The sequence below is a fragment of the Gallinula chloropus genome, assembly GCF_964237585.1.
Source record: "Gallinula chloropus genome assembly, chromosome: 1".
In the NCBI taxonomy this organism is placed as follows: Eukaryota; Metazoa; Chordata; class Aves; order Gruiformes; family Rallidae; genus Gallinula; species Gallinula chloropus.
In genome coordinates this window covers 93,311,318-93,330,886 of record NC_140085.1, presented here as the reverse complement: position 1 = coordinate 93,330,886, position 19,569 = coordinate 93,311,318, and the positions used below count along the sequence as shown (strand labels likewise).

At 37.8% G+C, this 19,569-nt stretch overlaps 1 protein-coding gene across 1 annotated transcript in view; it reads left to right on the top strand.

The window, feature by feature from the left end:
- Positions 1–19,569, top strand: part of SENP7 (SUMO specific peptidase 7) — a gene marked incomplete at its 5' end in the record, with an annotated part of 40,979 nt that overhangs the window by 10,528 nt on the left and 10,882 nt on the right. The window contains 12 exons of the mRNA XM_084276985.1: positions 2,341–2,538; positions 3,970–4,155; positions 7,690–7,802; positions 8,459–8,628; positions 9,554–9,914; positions 10,459–10,616; positions 11,599–11,745; positions 13,655–13,688; positions 14,483–14,656; positions 16,855–17,117; positions 18,088–18,221; positions 19,368–19,484. Coding sequence (XP_084133111.1) covers positions 2,341–2,538; positions 3,970–4,155; positions 7,690–7,802; positions 8,459–8,628; positions 9,554–9,914; positions 10,459–10,616; positions 11,599–11,745; positions 13,655–13,688; positions 14,483–14,656; positions 16,855–17,117; positions 18,088–18,221; positions 19,368–19,484 — 2,055 coding nt within the window. The remainder of the gene's footprint in view (positions 1–2,340; positions 2,539–3,969; positions 4,156–7,689; positions 7,803–8,458; positions 8,629–9,553; positions 9,915–10,458; positions 10,617–11,598; positions 11,746–13,654; positions 13,689–14,482; positions 14,657–16,854; positions 17,118–18,087; positions 18,222–19,367; positions 19,485–19,569) is intronic.

The window sequence follows — 19,569 nt, the reverse complement described above, 5'->3', positions numbered from 1 at the left end:
AGGACAATCCTTTTTTTTGCCTGTGAAAAGTGATTTGAGACTTGTCAGGAGCAGCTAACACCTTTTTTCATAATAGATATGTTTTTTCTGTTCCATCCTCACGTGTGTAAGTATGTTTTTGTTACCTTTGCTTACGTATTTTTTTCTCTTTTGTGGAGGTAGGGGAGGAGTATGGTAGGTGCTTGTTTTAGAAACATAAATAAGTGCCTTTGGTTTTCCTTCACCAAGATGCCTCCAGTCTTACTGTTGTGCAGGTTACTTGCTGGGTTTGCTGGTGGGACTTGCTTTTAACATATACTTTGCGTACGTTTTTCCTGCTTAACACTAATTTTCATCTTCTGAAATGCCTTTTGTGTGACTTGCTTACTTTATTCTGAAGACAATTCACCTGTGAATTAGGGATCTGAGTCCCAACCATTATTTACAGGTGTTCAGGCTGTCTTAAGTGTAGATGTTTCTCCTGAACCTATTTTATGCTCAGTCTTAATAACATGATTTTTGTAAGCAATGCTGCTAGATGCCATTCTTCCTCTAGAAAGGGAGGCCACTGAAAGCTCTTTACAAAGCCTATGTACAACTCTGAAGATCAGGTCACGATCAACTGTCCCATCAAGGTCTTCAGTCAAAATCTGGTGCTGCATAAGAAGTGATGCATGACCCTAGGACTGACACCTTTGGCCAAATGGAGCCTGTCAGGGTCTAGCATGATGTGAATGTGAACAAAGGATGTCAGACCTGAGTTTACAATGTGGCCAACAAACTATAGTATATGAAATCCAGTTTCACTGGAAATTCTTTTGACTCTAGGCTTTGGCATGATGATATTGTTAAAGACCCTGAAGGTTGGAATCTTCTGTTACATTTGAGTCCTGAATCTGCAATTAAAATAAAGACTTTGACCGTGTATTTTCCCACAGGACTAATTACTTTGAAAGTTCAGGCTAAATTTATTAAAACTTTATTATGGTATCTGGAATAATTTAGATCTGGAAAACAATTAAGCTCAGCATGAGTCAGAAGAACTGTAGCGTTCCATAGGGAATAACACATTTATGTTGTCTAAGGGTGCTCTATGGTTTGGTGGTGTTTGGGTGGCTTTTTGTTTTCTGTTTCTTAAGGGGAAACAGTTTCTGATTCACATCTTCTATTGCTAGGGCCCACTTGTGCAAATGTGTTATTTGTTGGAAAAATGCCATTTAGATATTTCAAGGTTTGATTTGTGATTTCATGTCCTGCTAAAGGAAGATAGATATTGCTATTATGTTCCTTACTTCTAATATACCCTACAGTTGGGCATAGATTACATGAAGTCGGGTGGTTGTAAACTCTGACAGAACCTTTTTGACTAAGAAATGTCACTGCAGCATGCTATGTGAGCCCTAGAAGGTTTTCTGTAGCTATAGAAGAAGGAATCTTGCTCTACAATGTCGACAGCTTAGTTATGCAAGACATGTAACAGAAAAAAAAAATAAATCCTGCCTTGGTTATATTTTAAAAACAAAAGATGAGCATCAGACTCCATGTCCTGTTAGGACCATCCCGAGGAAAATAATTCCAATTCTCATCTGTTTGAAAATAAAGTCAATTCTTATAGATCTTCTATGATGTATAGTACTTACAAGCTGATAAGAAAACTGTACAAATTACTGACCATGCTGCAGAATTAAATTCTTTATATGAAGTCTTCCACACTGATCTAGCAGAACCAGTGAAGCATAGATAATTGCTTAAACTTCAGTAGGGAGTTTTTACTAACTTTATAATTCATAATTATGCGCTGTTTCTTCAGTGAAATTAAATGAAAAACATTTGGAGTTTCAAAATGGAGATGTTGTACTAGCTGCTTAATTTATTTTTTTCTCTAGCAAGGTCATAATCTAATTTTTGATATGGGAACCAATAATAATAATAATGATTCTAAAATAAAACGCTACCCTATTAGTGCTTTTTTTCATATCCTACATTTGCTCAAGTGCATGCTTTCAGAGTTAGTTTGTAAAAACCACAGAGACACCACTTCCAGCATATATTCAATTAAAAGATGCACCAAAAAATCCATGTTTGGCACTCAAAGTTTAGCTCTTTGAGATCACATATAGATGTGTTAGTCCCTGATGCCAGAAGAGTAAACCTTGAAAAGCTGTCCTTATCAAGAGCTCTCTTTGTGATGCCTCCTATCCGAAGAGTACTGCTTTGTAAATTGTCAAGGAAGTGAACTTAATTCTACTGAAGGTATAAGGTACGATGCAGAGACAGTAAACTCATTGAGCTTTGTTGAATTTGTGTAATTTAAGAAGTTCTCAGCACCATATTATTAACTTATTATTATATGTATGGCAGGCAACCCAGAGTTATCTTGACGAATGTCCTGAGGACGAAAATAGGAAGAAAATACACACAGGTACAACCTAAAACTGATGCTAGTTTTTCTGATGCTGGCAAGCTGCAGTCAGATCAACCAACTTCCTCATATGCTGCCAGCCTAAAGATATGGCAGACTTTAAACCCCACACACCAAAGCATTTTTCTGTCAGAAAGGTATGTTGTCTTTGCTTGTGTCACTAAATGAATTCCCTTTCAGTTGTCTTTTTAATAAGAAAGTATTCTTTGTTTGTGAAATATATTCTCATTTTCATGTCATCTGACTTGTTTGAATTCCCTTATACTTGGTTCCTTTTGGTAATCAGAGAGATGGTGCCAGGCACACTGTGGTGGGTATTCTGATCAAATGGCTTCTAGGTGGCCCTGTAGTGATGAGACCCATTAATTTTGATTCAGCCATTGGATACTCAAAATTGTCTGTATTTTTATTTTATATTTTGTGGGTAAAAAATACACTTTCATTTAACTGCCCTTTTTTCTTAGAAAAAGTATCAAGGTATATTTTCACTGCTATTTCAGACTACTCAAATAAGAGAAGTGGCAGAAGAAAAGCATATTAAAGTCCAGTGTCTCCCTCCCTCTCTCCCTCCCCAAGGGGCTAATTGCAGATACCCAAGGAAAAGTATGGGTAGAGTGAATGCTTATTTCACTGAGCTTTCTTGGTGAGCTTCTGATGATAAACAGTTTAGGGGACTGGCATTATTGGAGTTACTTTCACACTCCAGTGTTCTTCTGTATGCAGCTTTTCCTTCAAGTGGTATTCTCACTGCTTATCACCTGCGTGCCTCTGCAGCATCTTGTCTGTAAGGCAACCTCCTGATTAAAAGTAAATTTGCATCTAAGTGCAAGGTGAGCACTGAGTGCTCCCCAGACGTCACACAGTCTGTGCAGGAGTGTGCTTTGTGGGTGAATCCTGATAACAGGAGAATTTCAGAGTCGATACATAAAAGACAATGTTTGTAACAGTCAAACAAGGCTGTGACATTACATCTTAATCCAAAATAAACTGCAATGAAAACAGTAGAATTTAAATTCCACTTTGAGAAACTAGGTAAAAACAAGGGCTATACAGCGGGCTGGCTGCAGTGGCATTGTATGAATTAAATTGTGCTGCTCACACGCATCTCTGCTCAAGTGGGCAGTTGCATCTTCTTATTTCTGGTTAGCTTATTTGCAGTGCTTGTCTCTAAATCGAATGCTACCTTTTTGTGTATGTGCTACTTTTCTACCTGTTGTGCTTGAGAAAATTCGTTCTGCTTTACTGGAGGCTTCTTGCTCACAGGAAAATCAAGATTATTTGCTCCATAGTTCTGAGAAACACGTACACGTATTGCATGAAAAGAGTATTTAGAGAAAAACGTTTACCAATTTTTAAATAATACTTAAATGATATGTTATTGGCAGAGCAGCATGACTTCTGTTTGCCTAAGGTGAAATGAAATGGCTAGCGTTTCTTACTCTGCCTTTTTTTTTTGCTTTTGATATTTAGTGATTATCAAGCTTCTATTATACATGAACTTAACAAGAAGTTTCTTTCTCTAGATTTCAGTGCAGCATATGTGATTTACTGTTATATATATATGGCAGGCAACCCAAAGTTATCTTGACGAATGTCCTGAGGACGAAAATTGGAAGAAAATACTTAGACAGCCACGTAATGATTGGTGCAAATTTATCCGATGCTGACAAATTACAATCGGGCCAACTACCCTCATCATCTGTTGCCAGCCTACAGACATGTAGTTCTCAGGAAAGTTCTTTTCTGTCTGAAAGGTATGTTACTCACTGTTGATGTTGCCAGTCTTCCTGAAATGACATGATTTCAAAATGGAAAATCATTTCCCTGAAACAATTTTTTTACACTCTTGTCTTGAAGCAGGAGGTCAGTTTCCTGAGCACAAACCAACACACTGCTCCACTGAGCCATTTTAATATTGTGTTTATTCTGATTGAATGTATCTAATGTTAATAGGCTAATTCAAACACATTTAAATGGGCTTTGTGTCCAGAACCAAAGTCTTGCTTTCCTTTTGGTTTTGAAGTGTTCTAGCACGATTTCACATAAATTCTTTTGCAAAATTTCTCCAGATTCCTTTTTGTAATAGTTCATTTCTTTTCATGTTAATACAGCAGTTGTCCCAATTCCAACAGGGTGCCATTATTTAAGGGCTCTGTGTGTGTGTCCTCTCATTGCTTCACATCTATTTTTTCCTCTTCCTACGTTTAGATTGACTGGGAATCACACTAATGCTTAACATATAAAGCTAGCAGAAACGAGAAACTAGAGTTATGTGACATTTGTTTTAACCTAAAATAGTAGTTGAGTTCAGAGTAAGCTGTTTCCTCTTGTCTTCTGTGTCTGCCTCTTTGCTCAGCAACAAAGTATCCCCAGGAACAATAGTAAGATGTTTGGGGGAAGAAAATAGAAAGAGGAAGGAAGAGAAGAATGATTTGTGAGGCCGGAATAGGAAGTGATTCCTAGGTTAAAGAAATCATAATAATTCTTGGAAAAAAGTAATATTTTTCATTCAGATACATGAACATCTTAGAGAACCTAAACTAATAAGAATTCTGTTTTTCTGTTAGGTTCCCTATTGCTGCTTAAATTAATCTGACAAAGCTGCAGTTTAAATTAGGAATTTAGAACAGTGTATTGCACTTCTCATTTTAAAAATATTACACTAGTTGCTAGTAGTTTTCTGTAACTCTAGGCTGACTAAAGTGTGGAGAGAGTGTTTGGGTTCTTTGGTATTGTTTTGGATAATGAGAGGTCATAGGTTCTTAGCAAGGACAACATGAAGTCTTGTATTGTCTTCCTCTGAATCTGAGGAAACATCTTGCTCATTCTTTATAAGCTCATATCTGAAGGGTGGCTGTTGAGTTTCGTGTTAAGCACAAGAGTGGTTTGAACTAGTTTGGTTTTTCGGGGTTTTTTTTAGTGTTTTCTTTTTTTTTAGTAGTTGGTGTACTCAATGGTTTAGTAGTGGACAGCTATGGTTGGACTCTATGATACCAAAGTTCTTTTCCAACCTAGTGATTCTGTGAACTTCCTTTAGATTTGTAGTGATTCATCGCCTGAAGGATTAATATTTTGTTACTGTGATATCATAGAACTGTAGGGGTTGGAAGGGACCTCCAGAGACCATCGGGTCCAACACCCCTGCCAAACCAGGGTCCCTAGGACAGGTTGCACAGGGAGGCGTCCAGATGGGTCTTGCGTATCTCCAGAGATGGAGACTCCACAACCCCTCTGGGCAGCCTGTGCCAGTGCTCTGTCACTCTCACTGTGAATAAGTGTGCTTTTCTTTTTATTAAGTAAAAGGCTGGTTATTAGCAGGAACCAACATTAGGAGGATTTGCTAACCCTCCACCATGACTAGGACGTTAGTGCAAGTTGGAGTAGGTATCACTTGGGAAATAGAGAATTGAGGAATTATTTCAACAAAGATTTGATTTGATCCCAGTCACCTCTTGGTAACTAAGTTCTATGCATAAGATACACTTGGCATTGATTCTTACTGGGTCTCTTCTTTCAGAGAAGAGTAGAAGCTGCTTCATCATACTGGTTACGTGCATATATGCACGTGGCCATATTGAGATTCTTTTGTATTGTCAGAGTACCTAGACTGCATGCTCTGTTTTGCTTAACATTGTGCCAATTTTGTGCTATGGAAACTTCAGGTTGTCAAAGAATTGTGTGTGATCAGACCAGAGGTAATAAGTTAGACTTTCTTTATCAGCTAGAACTTGCTGCGAGTTTCCTGGTTCCTTTCTTGCTTTTGGTTTTAGGTAAGTGGTGGATTTTGCATTGGGTGGTCACTGCAGCCTAGGGTGAAATGCATTTGTTTAAGTCACCACTGACCTGTTGGTATAACTAGTGAATTCAAGGTAGGTTTTAAATGTAAAGAAACTTAAGGTTTTAAAGCGTGTCTTCTACTTATTTCTCATGGCTGTTGAGAACACATCAGTATATACTGTCATAGCTTCATAGGCTATATATATAAAAAAATCTGTTAAGAGGTGCATTTTAAACTGAATTATCAGTGAAGATTGGAAGTCAAAGTAAAAAGTGCAGAATTTGTGTATAAATATATTTAGGGGTGTCTGTTAGCTGAAACATTCTTACTTAAGCATTTCATGTCATTGAAATGTCTCAATTATTATGTTGGTATAAAACAAACATTAAAAAACTCGTAATGGTTTTGTGTGTTTTTTAAGGCAGTCAAATCTATATGGCTGTTCTGCATAGAAATACTTGAGACATAGATGTGGGTTTCAAAATCAGGTTTTCTGTAGTGAGGTTATTCTAGAACTAGAGCTGCCTGATCTACTGAGGAATCTGCCTTGTTCATTATACAGACCGAATAATTACACTTACACTTACCAAACGCTTTTTCTGTACGTGATCCAATTAACGATTCTTCATGAATGGAAAGATTATCAGTAAAAGAGAATCAGTAATTTCTTCATGGTGCTTATATACTGTTTATCACTGTAGTGTCAGAGCACTCTGGATATCTTTGTGTGTCTTGACAATGCTCCCAAAGAGCAGCGATACTCCACTCTACAGCTGCACCGCTCGAGAATAGGCATCTGTTTAGAAAGTGTCTAGTAGTTTCCACTATGTAGTTAGAGGTGTCAGGAAACCAACTGATGACTTTCTTGCATGTCCTTCTTTTTAGAATGAAAATGCAAACCCAGCTGAACACCTGTAGGATGTCTAGTTTCTTGTGCAGTAATCCTTTTCTGTTTCTTTTCTGTTTTTTTTTCTGTTTCTCCCTTGTTCATGTGTCCTGTCCCGACCACCTCCTTCAAAGCAACTGTTTCAGGCCCTTTTAAGCTGGAATTTCTATTTCAAATCTTTTCTCGTTGCAGGAACGTACTCAGTGGATTCTATTAGCAGTTCTAAATGTAAATTAAAAATATACTACATTGCCTCATTCCTACCACATTCATGACAAAGGCAAGAATACACTGAACTGACTGTTGTTCTCTGCGTTTTCTTTTTTTCTTGTTATGTGTTCTCGTTGCAGTCATGCTCTACAGCAAAATAGTATTTCAGTGGCTGGCGTCAAGCATGTCAGATTTTCATTCTTTGCACCCTTTAAAATCAACCATTTCATTAACAATGTCAGAGTATCTGTATTTCCATAATGGGAACTGAATTTGTTTGTGTTTCATTTGCCAAGTTCCACATGCTTACAAGAAGCGGAAGTCTGTGGTCTAACCAACTCTTTTTTTCTGTTGACATTTTTATTCAGTAATCTTTCAGAATTAAAGATAAGTCATAGTAAATACTCTTTACAGGTCTGAGCACTGCCTGAGAAAGCCAAATAGTGATGTTTGTAAATTGACCAAGGCTTCTAAGGAACCAGAAAAATATGTCTTCAGTTCTGGAAAACGGAAGCTGCAGAGAAAAGGTTTGTAGTGAGCAATAATCTGTCATTTAAATAAGAATTTTGGAAAGTCTTGGGAAACTTTCTTAGTCTAGTATTATGAGGGCAGCGCAGAAATAAAATAGGCGTTGCACACAGTATATGTGTTTCCACAAAATGTATTATTTTACAGATACAGTAAAATATATCAAATACCTGTTTTTAAATAGAAAGAGTGGATCAGATCCAAAGGGGGGAGGAAGGAAACAGAAGCCTCATTTTACCATAATAATCCTGATTTTACAAAAAGTCTCTTATACTCAAGAAGGTAGTGCATTAAGAATGCTCAAATGGTTTGTGAACCCAGCTAAAACACTGATATTATATGATAACATTTGCATTTACTGCTGAAAAATTATGAACTCTATTCTGAGTCTCTAGAGAGAACATACTATCATCTTAATACTGGTTAGTAATATTTGCAGATTAGAACAGGAAATTGCACTTTAATCATGCTATAGTAATCTTTCCCTAATTATTTTAGCAGATGTGTTCTGGTAGCCACACACAATTAAAAAAGTAAGAACTATTGTGGAAGATATCTACTTCCATGCATTTTATTTAAGGCATAGCAAATACAAAGAAATGGACAGGTCTTTAACAATAACCCATTAAATAACTTTTTTTTTTTTTGGACACAGAAAACAAGAACTATGCTGAACTTGAAAAGAGGAGCAGAAACATGAATAACACCACTGTTAATCAGAAGGAATTGGGTTCTCTTGAGTCTGAGAAAAGGAAAAGAAAATCTAGTGGCCATATTTCTGATGACTGTAGTGCACACATTCCAGAAAAATCACTTCTACTCTCTGTAAGTTACACTTAATTTTAACGCATGTGTTTGTGTACCCACATGCATGCACACTGCCATAGCAGCAGTAGCAACATTCAAAATGGAAGAATTACCCTAGTAAGTGGGGGATCTAGGGATACTGTTATGTGTGTTGAGGGAAAGTAGTTCAGTGGTACCTCTAGAAGAGTGAGTGTATGTGTTTCTGTCAACAACATCAGAATATGCTTGTAGCAGAAAGGGTGTGACTGATGAAGGACAGTGTTTCCTTCAGACAGGAGCATGGAGTAAAACAATTTTGGAAAGAAGCCATCGAGCTACTCCAGTGAAGTTGCTTTCACAGATGGTATAGAACTAATTAGGGATACAAAAATTACAAAGTATGCCTGGGGTTATTGAAACCTTGCAGATGTCATCTTTCTCCTTCCTCAGTCTATCATACCGTTCCCTCAAGTTTTATTTTTATCCGCCAATAAGATTTGGAGGAAAAAAAAAAAAGGATTGAGGGAATCAGTGAAGTACAAACTGTTGTTTATGTTCAAGCATTTCAGTACGATAAAGGCTTCTCTGTAACCTTCTAATTAGAAGCCCACAGAAATAGGTAGCTGCTGAGTCCTGTTCACCCAGTTGACTAAGCTATACGTTTGTGAGGTAACAAACATCACTGGTGTTTGGTCTTTCAGCATCAGACAGTGAGAGTGCTGCTAAAGAATCAGGTGTTCAGTTTGAATGGTGGTCATACTGGACTTTTAAAAGGTTGTCCCTCAGACCTCTGTGTAATAACCTTTGGAATATGAGGAAAGAGAAATTACCCTGACTTGAGTTCTAAATGCTGCTACATTAAGCTGTAATTCTAGCGCATAGCTAAGTCTCGGTGATTCCTGGTCTGAACCATGACAGAAGTGTCAAATAAACATATATCCTGTCTCTGACTCCTGTTTTCCAGAAAGAGAAAAGATTGAGTTCAACTCAGTCTCCTGGCCGCAGAACACCCTGTGAGGATGGAAAAAGTCACAGATCTAATACAATTTTGATGCCAGATTGTATTCCACAGCCATTAGAGAGAGACTATATAGATACTTCCACCCAAAACCACGTAAAGCCTTCTCAGAGCTTCACAGAGGAACCTGGCTCAGAGTCTCCTCCCAGAAATTTATCACAGAAACACCTTTCTGTCACCACTGAGGATGTGATTTCACCACGAGTTAGTATCCTCAGGAAACTAAAGATGAACCCATCAGAGTACCTGAGCAATCTGCGGAACAGAATCTACAGGGGTAATCGGCAACTTGTTTCAGTTGACCCAAGTATGTACTGTGCCTGTGCTGCTGACCTTTATTATTGGTATGCTGAGGTTCTCAGAGAACTCAAGTGTGACTGACTAGTTGAAACATATGGAACAAAAGATCGAAGACAGAGATGGTAATGCGTTGTGCAGGTTAGAGGACAGTACCTACGGCCAGTGTCCTCTGCTGGAATACAGAGGATCTTATACTTGAGAAGCAGGATTTTCAAATTCCAATCCTTGTTTTGCAGCTGTTTGTGCCTATGGAAAATCAAGCTTGTACTTTTTTAGTGATGCTTAAAATGGGAAACAATATGCTCTCTTTTTTGAAGCAGCTGCCTGTTTCTTTTAAAAGTCAATTTTGAGCATCTTGGTTGAAAGGTATTAATGAAGATACAAAGCAGTACTTACTTCATACACTTTGACGCACCAGACCTTGACTGGTTTGGGCAATGTACTTTGGTACTGCAGGAGAGAATAATTTGCTCAGCTGAAATCCACACAATGAAATATTCTCAAGTCTGCATCTTGTAGTATAAACATGCTTCTTTTTTTTTCCTTTTTAGTTGTCCTTTCCAGTGACGATGAAGATGGACTTGCTGACACAGAATGCACGGAGCTGCTGCAGGGTAGTATCACAGACAATAAAGGAACAGAGCAGCACTCTGACTTCTGTTTCTCAGCAAAGCAATTGGAAGACAAGATGGAAAGTCACACAGAGCAGGTGGTCCAGCTTTTTGCTTTTGTATTGCTATTCCAATCCTTTAATTTATTTCTCCAATGTTTATTTTTTTCTTACATGTTTAAACAAAAATGAAATGCTTAGAGCAGATATGATTAGTCCCAGCATCAAGCACTAGCTACAGTTATGTATTTCACAGATAGAATTCTGGGCCATCTTTAGAGAAGTTCTCTGACTGAAGCTTGAGTGTTTTTGCAGCACACGATGTGTTTCATATTTTGAAAATAAACATTTGGAAATGTTAAATATTACAAGACAGGAAGGATCAAATAGTAATCTGAGCTAGAGGTGAACATGATTAAGGTACATCTGTTAAGTTTTTTTTCACACAATACTTAGTATTGATTATAGTTCAAGTCATCAGTTTCTTCTGGTCCTTCAGTCTGCTGTAGTAATTCAGTGCATGGAGAAGTTCATGGATCATTGTTGAAAGCAAACAGAAATAGGGTAAATCTCATTTTTCTGTGTGGCTCGCAGTGGAACTTGAACCTAAAACTACCCATAAAGGTTGTTGCCCCATTTTGGACTTAATTAGCCTTATGCTGCTTGCTTTGACTTGTATTTGGGTTATCTCTGTAATCCCGAAACAAGTCAGAAGAGCCATTGCTGCCTCTTCTCACAGATGCATCATTTTGATCATAAGCATTGAATTGAATTCAGTTCCTTTGATATCAGAAGAGGGGTATTTTTTTGTTGTTCTTCTGTTTAAGTTTTTACTTGGCTCTAAATTTGTAAAGAGCACAGGTTATGCCTTGACAATGGGAACTTTAGAGGTGGAGTAAGATACTGTCCCTAAGAACGTTATCAGTAATGATTGTAATAACATTTACGGCTTTTTAATATGGAATTCTTACGTGGAAGTTGGTTTTGGGAATAAAGTTTTATGGACATGAAAATTCCTAAGGTTACAGGAGGGAAGTATCTCATTTAATCCTTGTAGTAAATATACTTTTTTTTTCCCCAGCTTTTAACAGAGTCAATTGAAGATAAAAGTCCCATCAGCTTACCTTTGGGAAGCAGTCCTAGAAAACAGATGAACCCAGCATTGGATATTGAATTTGATAGTCTATATATTGGGAAATATAAATGGTTATCAACAGGTCCTGCCACGGTAATTTCTTCTGTTTTGAGAATATTTATTCTGGTTAAGAAAAACTAGTGGCACTTAGTGTGGAAATGCTGAGTTTTGATTGTTGGCCATCAAACAGCTTTGGCTAACCAATGAAGTGTGTAGTCCATTACCTTGTATGTTTCTATTGTTATCTGGGATTTTCTGTGGACGTGTTTTTGAGAGGTTAAGGTTCTGTATAAATGCATAAAATTATACTAAGGAAGCTTTTAATGAATCCTAATGGAAAATAATGAGGAACTGACCAAACACCCCATTCCCTGCCCCTCCCCATGCCACAATGGGGGTTGAGGGGTGGGAGAAGGGAGCGAAATCATGACTAAAGTGAAGTCTGCTAAGAAGGGAGGAGTAGGGGGAGGTGCTCTAAGATCTGGTCGCACTTCTCATTACCCAGCTCTGATGTCACTGGGTGTGCAGGGCAGTGTCATTAATTAGAGAGTTTCTTTTCTTTGTTCTGTGTTGAGTCTATTTTGCCCATGATGCTGATTGTGGAATCATCTCTCCCTGTCTTTATCTCGACTCCTGAGCCTCTCAATATATATTTTCTTCCCTTTCCAGCTGAAAAGGGACTGATAGAGCAGCTTTGGTGGGTGTCTGGCCTCTAGCCAAGGCTAAACCACTACATAAGGTCATTATTTTCCATTAGGATTTATGAAAAGCTTCCTTAGGTAACGAGAGTTAATGTCACGTGAAAGAAAAACCACTTTTCTTGTAAATGGTACGGATGTTAAAGTAATTCATAGTGATCAGAGTTCATATATATATATATACACATAGTGTGTATATATATATTTATATCATGTGCTAATCTTTCCTTTTAAACAGAAAATGGTATGTTTTGTAGCTTTAAAAGAGCATAAAGACAGTACTGGAAGCATTAGTGCATAGGCAACGTGCTACTTGCAGGGTGTGGAAATGAAAGTGTAGGTGTACTTTGAATGGAGTAATATCAGCTGCAGAGATTTCAAGAGGTCTTTGACCAGGATCATTCTGTACATTGCAACAGAAAAATAAATGTTTAAACATATGTATCTCTTTCTCCTGAGACTAAGATGTTTTGAAATCTTGGATTGTAGGAATAATTTCAGCTTTTCACAAAACAGCAGTTTTGCATGGCATTTCTCATGCAGCAGTGAAAACATTTCATGAAAATTTCCTGAATTAATAGGCCAAAATAATTTGAGGGGTGAGTTAAAATATTTTAAGAATCAATGCTTTTAGGTGGAAAGTGAAATTTTTTTCCTTGGAAAAAATCCAACTTTGTGCTTACTGTGGTAATGTAAGAGAAACCTCTTCACTCCAAGTGTATGACAACCTTCTGCCAAAGTGACAGTGTAGGTGGAAACTTTAAAGGACTTTAATTCAGAGATTAATGTAAACAGTGGGGTAATGTCCCAGTGTTGGACTGTTTATATAGTGTCTGTAATTCAAATAGTGCAGCTGACAGTCTTTAATTATGGGGTGCTTACAAATAAGCTCCTTTTGTCCCAAGGATTCATCTTTTTTCTTTTTTTTTTTTTTTTCCTCCTTTTTTCCTTTTTGAGCAGCCTGTAGGCAGCTCTGATTTTTTTTTTTTCCTGCTTATTTCTCAATGCTGAGCTCCTCTGGAAGTCAGTTTGCTGTCATTTAGATTCTGCACAGTGTATTTAGGAGTGTTGTTTTAGGTGAAATAGGCAATATGAAGTCTCAAATTAGGGATATTGGACTGGGCAGTGTTAGGTTTAATAGTTGGACTCTGTGATCTTAAGAATCTTTTCCAATCTAAAAGGAATCTATGATATTTTCAGTTAGTTGCTTGTAAGCAGGTGTGAAGGTGATTACAAATTCTTAATTTGCTTCAATCAATTTTTATAAAGCAAACTAATTTAAATTATTTTTAATCTTATTTCAGTTTACAATCAAGTGCATTATGATCCCAATTCAAGGTAAGAGAATTCTTTTCTTTAACCTTCTCTGAACCTTATCTTTAAAATATTGCATTAAAATACTCAATATATATTCTATATAATTTATAATCTTATTTGCCTTCACAAAGACATTAAAGTTTACTTTTATTCATTGAAAAAAGTATCAGCGTCTATAATATAATTAATAACAGCTTCTTACACTTTGAGAGTAAACTTGTAGTTTTAATGGCTTTGCCTCCCTCATTCATGCTTATATTAAGTAGTGTTGAACGTTATTCAATATGATTACGCATGTTTTGGAGGTGAAACACTAATCTTTTCAGACTAGGGTTTTAGACGCTTATGTTTATTAAAGAAAAATATATGTTTACTAAAGCTAAGAAGAATGTAACTGTAGACTTGCATTAATTTCTGTTTCCCAAAGATAATGTGTGCTTTCTGCATCTTGTAGGAGCAGGTTTGTAGCCATTTTGTGTTAGTCTGACAAAAGCAAAAAAGTAACTAATGGTTTGCAATATTTTTTCATTATATGTAGGTATTAACTGTGGTTATTCTGAGCAAAAATACAATTTTAAAATGAAGAATCCTGCATGTAGATGTTTAGCTTTTGGTGTTACAATTTGGTAACTTTGTTTTACACAGTTTGATATAATTGTTTATGTAAAACGTGTTGAGAATGTAATACTTAATGCTAGGAATAAAATCTGTAAGTACCATTTTAAAACAGTCTGATTTTTACTTATATCTTAGCATGTATGACTTTTTTCACAGCTATGGCTAATTATAGATTGTTTTAAATTCTATTTCTACAGTGGCCCTTCATAAGAATATTAAGATGGCAGTGGATACTCTGGATCTGCGAAAGTTTGGCTTGTGGAGAAGCGATGGTGGCTGTTCTTCAACAATGATCATTTTCCTTTGGTTGTCTGTGGATTATATAGAAAAGATTGAAACCCAATTAGGAAAGTTAGTTAACAGCAAGCCATGTGAGTATTTTCTTTCCTTGAATGCAATGAAAAGGTCTAACGTAGGGCGTGTTAATAAAGCAGTTGTGTTACAGTAGTGCTTCTGGAATACAAAGGAAAGCCTATAGCTTTTAAAGAGAAGTTGGTCAGTTTTGCTTTTCTAAAAGGCCTCACTACACCTGTATTTGGAAGAAAATTGTAACATGATGTGATTCAAAAAACCACTACTGCTTAATAAAAAGACCTGGTGACACAGCTCAATTGTAGTCTGAGGAGGCCTTCTAAAACTAGGCTTGTGTATAAAGTACTTCTCCCTTTAAAACAAATGGGATGTTTTAACTGTCCTTACTCTTGAGTATGCTAGACGAAAAGCTTGGCAGATAAAAGTTGATTGTTGTCAAGACTGCATTGGGCCATTGTATTATTACTGGAGAAAATGTCCACCAAAGACCAAATGAGCTATTTAGTCTGTAGGGTCTTATGGACTGGCTCTTTTTGTTCTTACAGTATGAAGCTCTGTAAATTTGAATATATCTTCTGCTGAAATAGTCAGTGGCACAATTACACAAGGCTTTTACATTAACAAAATCGTTGTGAAGTGACATCTAGCAAAATGATGATGTCAGAGTTGCCTGTGTGAAATTTAACAGTATATTTACCCTTTACAATCACCACTGCTCTGAAGAAGAGTTGTAACATGTGGATTTTGATGTAAGATTCTTTAGAGTTACCTTTACTTGGTGTAAGTTTATCAAAGTTAGTGTTATCTTCTATAGACACAGCTTGTAGTGACATGACCAGAGTCATACCAGAGTATGAAGCTGTGGGGCAGTCTTTAATCTTAGGTTTATTTACCTTGATAAATAAAGGTAAATTTATTTGTTGTTATAGGAGAAACCTTCAGGAGTTGTTACTAAATTGAATGGTGTATGCCTTTTAAATATGTAGTAGTAAAAATATTTTGAAATGTACATAGAACTTTGCTGAAACAAATCAGTGGTGGCTTTACAGATTATGGAAGTGGTTGTTGTGATTCTGCTCTGCCTTCCTACTATGTTTAATATTAAAGAAAAATATGTCGTGCCAAATCTGACAGACTAAGAGGGGGGAGGCAGCTCCATGTCCCCAGGTCCATCCAGGAGCAAGGCTGAAGATATAGTCCCAATAGGTAGAGCATACTGAGCACACACATGCACCACATATATACACACCTGGCACATAGTGCCCTTGTGCAGATGGCCTCAACAGCCTCATCCTGCTCCCAATCTGGCAGGCCCACTAGCAAGAAAATACATGTGAATACCTTCATACACACATACAATGTGGATTCCTCAGTCAGATGGGTTCAGATACTCAGTCTGTCCAGCTGCTGGCACCTGGACATACAGCTGCCGGTTGCTGGTAGAGACTGTCATGCACATGCAGGCCGGCAGCTGGCCAGGACTCCCCTGGTCCCAACAGTGACACCCCCCCCCCCGCCCTTCCCTCCCACCCCGTGCACTCCTGATCCTTAAAGACACACAGACAGGCCTGCCCCTTAGTCACGTCCCCAGGCCCCCTGGCTGACAGGGCACTTCACCTATTCATCTAGTTTGGCTTGATTGTCACCAGCCATCATGTGCTCACTCGCAAACATGTGCTCACTCCAGTTACGGTGCTCAGGAGGCAGTTAGAAAGGGATTTAATAAGAAGACAGGACAGGCTGCCCTGATCAATACACAGGGTGTGGCCAGACAAGTATTTAGCTGTGACTGGGTCTTTTTATGCCCCTAGCCCTCTACTTTCCCACACTTGTTCCTCCCCAAATCACCTAAACACCTCCTTTTGATTGTCCATAAATAGCTCTGTGCAACCCCAAAATGCTCATCCCCTGCATCCCATCAAGTGTGCCATACATCTCAGCAGTATAGAAGGTGCTCTGGTCCTGACTCATCTTGGTGGGTTTCAGATTTGGATCATGAGACTGAGGCTGTCCTGGAACAGCCCTGGCAAAGGTCTAGACTGGGTGTCCCTTCTTCCCAGTCCTGCCTGCCATTGTGCCTTTCTGCTCCTCTGGGCTTGTGGAGGTGGGACTTTGGTGGGCTGATGGCCGCTGAGGTGGACCTGCCAGGATATTATTGGGCTCCCCCTCCTGCCATTGTCTCTCTGTGCTCTTTTGTTGGTATGCAGACAAGTTTTTGTGACATAACTTAATGCTATCCACTCTCTCCCTTTTCCAGCCAAATCTACCGAATTTGTATTTCTTGAACTGTCCCAACCACTCACAAAATTGAAAGAAGACAGACTGACTGATTTGATCACAGATGTGGGCAAGAAGAACAGAGCACCAGATCTCCCTTACATTTTGTCCCTGAAGCAAGCGTTACCCTTGTTTAAGGACCTTTCTCCTGAAGAGAGCTCTTTTATGAGTTCCTATAAGGCTCTACTAAAGCCATATATGCCAAAAGAGACTACCTCAGATACTCCTGAGCCAGCAGTTCAGGTTAGTGAGTAGTTGTTACTTGATTCATCACCACCTGCTGGCATTCACATCCTAGTAAATTTTAGATCAGCCAGTTGGAGAAAATAAATTCTTAATTCATAGCTCAAGAAAAAAAAATAAATCAGTCATGTTTGTTATTTCTCTCTCACAATGGGACAAGGTTTGCAGCAAACTAGATTTTGCCCACAGTGGGCTAGTGTGTAGACCTCATCAGTAAGTGGCAGACACTGAATCTTTAGGTTGACTTATGGTTGTGTATGCCTAAAACCACAGGGATTTCCTGCACTTGCAGTGTTTCCAGGGCAGCAAGTTGGGAATTAAGTAATGAGCGATAAAGCCATTCACTTTCAGCTCAGCTGGAGGGGGAAAAAAAAAAAAGGTGAAGCAGAGGAGAGGAGCTGTGTCTCTTTCTTGTTCCAGACACCTCTAGACTTTCTTATGGGGGGTCCACAGTTTGAAATGTATACTGACAACCCAACCACACATTGTCACTTCAGAATTTACGTGTTTATTCACAACAGATCAATCTGGCTATGAAACAGGGAACTTAAAAATTGAGCCAGCTAGTTCAAATCTGCATAATTTTTAGGCAAATCGTTAAAAACTAGATTTACAAACTTTCCAAGCATATACTGCTGCTAGCCTGACTTGTCTCATCCTTTTGGCTCCTGCTGCTTCTCCAAAATCAGTTCTGCTTCAGTTGGCTGAATAACACTTAAACAACTTTACAGAGAGGTTCTGAATTGATGAAGACTTATCATCATTTTTAAAAAGATAATTTTTTTTTTCAATTGTCTGTGCAGTGGCACACTTGTTTAAATACTTCTGCTGTGTAGCAAGATTCCTCTTCAGCAATATAGGATATTTCTGTAGGCTTCAGGCTTGACTTTTGTGTGTTCTGTTTTACATATCAAGCTGTGTAATGCTTTTTACTGCTATTATTATTCTTATTTGGATTTTTTTCTGACAGGAATCAAACCCAAAAGTGGCCAGACCTAGTTATGCCCTTTCAAATAAGCAGAATAGTGGTTGCTATTCTATCTCTCTGTCCTCTCCGCTGAATGAAGAATGGAAAGAAGTAAGAGAAACTGGAGCAGTTAAGAAGTAAGTATATTTTGTATAAATAAAACAAACTGAATATACAAATTGCTGTAATATAAACATTTTCTAGTTGATTTGGAAGTGTTGCGTGGCAGGTACTCTAGAAATCTAAATTATCACCAAGTATGAATGTAGCTAGACAAAATGGATGTTACAGGGTGACAGAAAATCTCAGAAACTGGAGAGTAACCATACTGTGACTACAAGATCACATCCGATAGGAGGGTAGGGACCTCATGGCCTCTGTGAGTGTCTAAGTCCCTATTATAGCAAAACTCTTGCTAAGCTAAGCTGAGCCTTTTTTTTTTATAGCCTCTAAAATGTTTTCTTTCACTGTTCTGTCACAGCCTTTTAGTAGCTCGTTTGTCATACAATTTCCAATTAGGTACCGGAGCTTGGTTAACAAAAGACATTAGAAAATGAGAACACCTGAAGGTATAATGTAGTAAGATACTATGAGAGAACTGTTATACTCAGTTCTCTCTGCAGTAGCCTGTTAGTTCTCATACTTCCAGTTTGGCAAACATTAGTGAAGTAAATTGCTCTTAAGAACTCTTGTCCTTTACCATCACTGTTTTTACTGATGGCATAGCAGTTAGTTTTGTTTCTGCAACAGCAAAAATGAGGTGGTTAATCTAGAGCTTTTAAAATACATTTTAAAGAGTGGCATTAGACATAACTTTGGTAGCTTCAAACCGCTTAGAGTGTCTATGCAGCATGGTGTGTAAACTCAAGTTCTCTGTTTGGGGATGTGAGATTCTTTGTTGGAGTCTTAATGAATAGAAAATCACTGTTCATTCATACCATTTGAGAATATGCCTCCTAGTATTTATTCCCATTTTATGTAGACTTTTGTCAATTATGTTTATCAAAACAGAAAACCAAGATGAAGGTAAAAATAATCTCCTTTTCAAAAGCTTTCTCAAAATTTCAGTGTAGTGGGGTGCATATTTCTTTTGTAGCACTTAACTACTGAGGAAGAAACGGTGAAGGACTTCTGAGTTAAACAATAGTTTTGAGAACTACCACTTTTAACAGGACTTTTAACGGCTTTCTAGTAAAATCTTCTAACTGTGGAACAGCCATACTGAGAAGAATGTCATGCAAAACATGGTTTGTCACTGTTACAACATGATTTGTATTTTCTAGTTTAATTGTTTATCCACCACCACCTGCAAAAGGAGGTCTGGGAGTCACAAGTGAAGACCTTGAGTGCTTAGAATATGGAGAGTTTCTCAATGATGTCATCATTGATTTCTACCTTAAGTAAGTAATCAAGAAAGAAGCACCCTTCTTTCTGGGACCTGACCTGGACTTGAATGGTACTGTAAACGTTGGTCACTAAATATGA